At 40.4% G+C, this 1,795-nt stretch overlaps 1 protein-coding gene across 2 annotated transcripts in view; it reads left to right on the top strand.

Moving 5' to 3' along the window:
* R3HDM1 (R3H domain containing 1) overlaps positions 1-1,795 on the top strand; it is a 50,764-nt gene that overhangs the window by 25,771 nt on the left and 23,198 nt on the right. For both annotated transcript variants that reach the window (XM_009084694.1, XM_009084702.1), the window contains one exon: positions 189-443. In XM_009084694.1, the coding sequence (XP_009082942.1) occupies positions 189-443 (255 nt within the window). The remainder of the gene's footprint in view (positions 1-188; positions 444-1,795) is intronic.

Here is a 1,795-nt window from a genome sequence, read left to right as displayed (position 1 = left end):
GACCCTTGGTGCACAGAAGGGATCTCCTGATGGTAATCCAGGGGAGATGCAGGGGGAGCTCATTGGAAAAAGCCACTGTTGAATAATGTGCTTAATGCTGAGCTTTAAGGGTAAGCATTACAAGTATATATTTTTAAGTGATGTTTCTGTCTCTAGGTAAAAACAATTTCTCATTACTCCTTTCCTAGGTTCAGAGTCTTCTAGTAGTGTAGGGTCCTCCACGGGTTCTCTTTCTCACAGCCAGCAGCCTCTGCCCGTGCCAGCTCTAAGCCAGCCTCCTCCTGGCACCCCTGCCGGCTACCCCGCTGTCAGCACTAGTAGCTCTCTTTCCTTTGATGGTGGCATGAGTGGGCAAGTGGCACCTACTAGCACTAGCTTGTTTCTGCTTCCCTTGGAAGCGGCAGGCATTCCGCCTGGCAGTGTTCTGGTCAACCCGCAAACAGGTTGGTACCTGCTCGTGGATGTCTCTGTTACAGTTGAGAACTTGGGGGAGGTGCACGAGTGTTTGTGTAAGAGTTAATGTCAGTGTTGTCCTTTCGTCCTTTCTGTTTCTCTTTATTTTTATTCTGTGGTTGTGTTTGTTCAGTGCACCTCATTTAATGAGAAAGCAGGACTGGAGGATCAAAGGAACGAGTAAATTCACATGGTTTTCTCTAATAGAGACTGATAGGTAAAATTTTAATGAGTGACTTGCACAAACTATGAAGATCCTATGATTTATTATCCAGAACACAGAGTAACTTAAATCAATTGATTTGGCTTTTTGGGGGAGAGAGAAAAGTGCTATTATAAAACAGTTTCAGTGAGGGGACAGAACCTGAGAAAAGATTCAGGTTGACTTGAAAGAATTTATTATCCTTTATTTGTTTTGTTGCGACATATTCTTGTGTCTCTGTGCTCATGACACTGACTTATGCAAGTGAAAGAGAGAACCATGAGATGACATTCTGTTTCTAAACTTCTGATTGTCAGATTCAAACTGGATTAAATCAGTGTTGGTGGCATTGGCCAATACTGGTATTTTTAGTAAGTAGTAGGCAATTGAGACTTCATAATGTAGAGGTAGGGAGATATGAGAAGTTAGCATTCTCTGGGCAAACTCTTAGTTTATTGTACAAATTAAGAAATCCTGAAATTTTTAATTTACCTTTTATGTTAAGCATCATCATTTTGGGAAATTACATTTTAATTTTAGCTTAAGGATTCGTCTTCATTGCAGAAAAGAAAATACTTCAGGGTACATTTCCTATCATTCTGTAGATGGGTTTTATTATGTTTGACTGCATGTGATGTTTTAAGCTAAATGTTTCTCTGGGGTTTGTAAAATGATCAGTTAGTAAATCACTTCTCTTCTATAACTACAAGAGTTAACACTGAAATAGATATATTTCTCTTTTTCTTTAATATGAATCAGCTGCTAAAAGTTTAGTTACACGTGAGATGCTGTAGCACCTAATTTTCATAGATTGCCATTGGGTTTGGAGGAGGATGTTTGTCAGCTTAGAGCTAGGGGCATCAAGTATTTTATAATTATGTTAATGTCTAATGAGTGTCCGATAGAAGATGAAGTGCACTTTCAGCACAAGGAACGTCTAGGTGCAGATAAACTTTGATTTACAATGTACTCAAATCATAGAATCAACAGGGTTGGAAAAGACCCCCAAGATCATCAAGTCCAACCCTACTGTGGTTACTAGACCATGGCACTAAGTGCCACATCCAGTCTCAGCTTGAAAACCTCCAGGGATGGTGAATCCACCACCTCCCTGGGCAGCACATTCCAATGCCTGAGCAC

The sequence above is a fragment of the Acanthisitta chloris genome, unplaced genomic scaffold (assembly GCF_000695815.1).
Source record: "Acanthisitta chloris isolate BGI_N310 unplaced genomic scaffold, ASM69581v1 scaffold25730, whole genome shotgun sequence".
NCBI classification, from domain to species: Eukaryota; Metazoa; Chordata; class Aves; order Passeriformes; family Acanthisittidae; genus Acanthisitta; species Acanthisitta chloris.
This window is presented reverse-complemented; position numbering and strand designations above follow the sequence as displayed.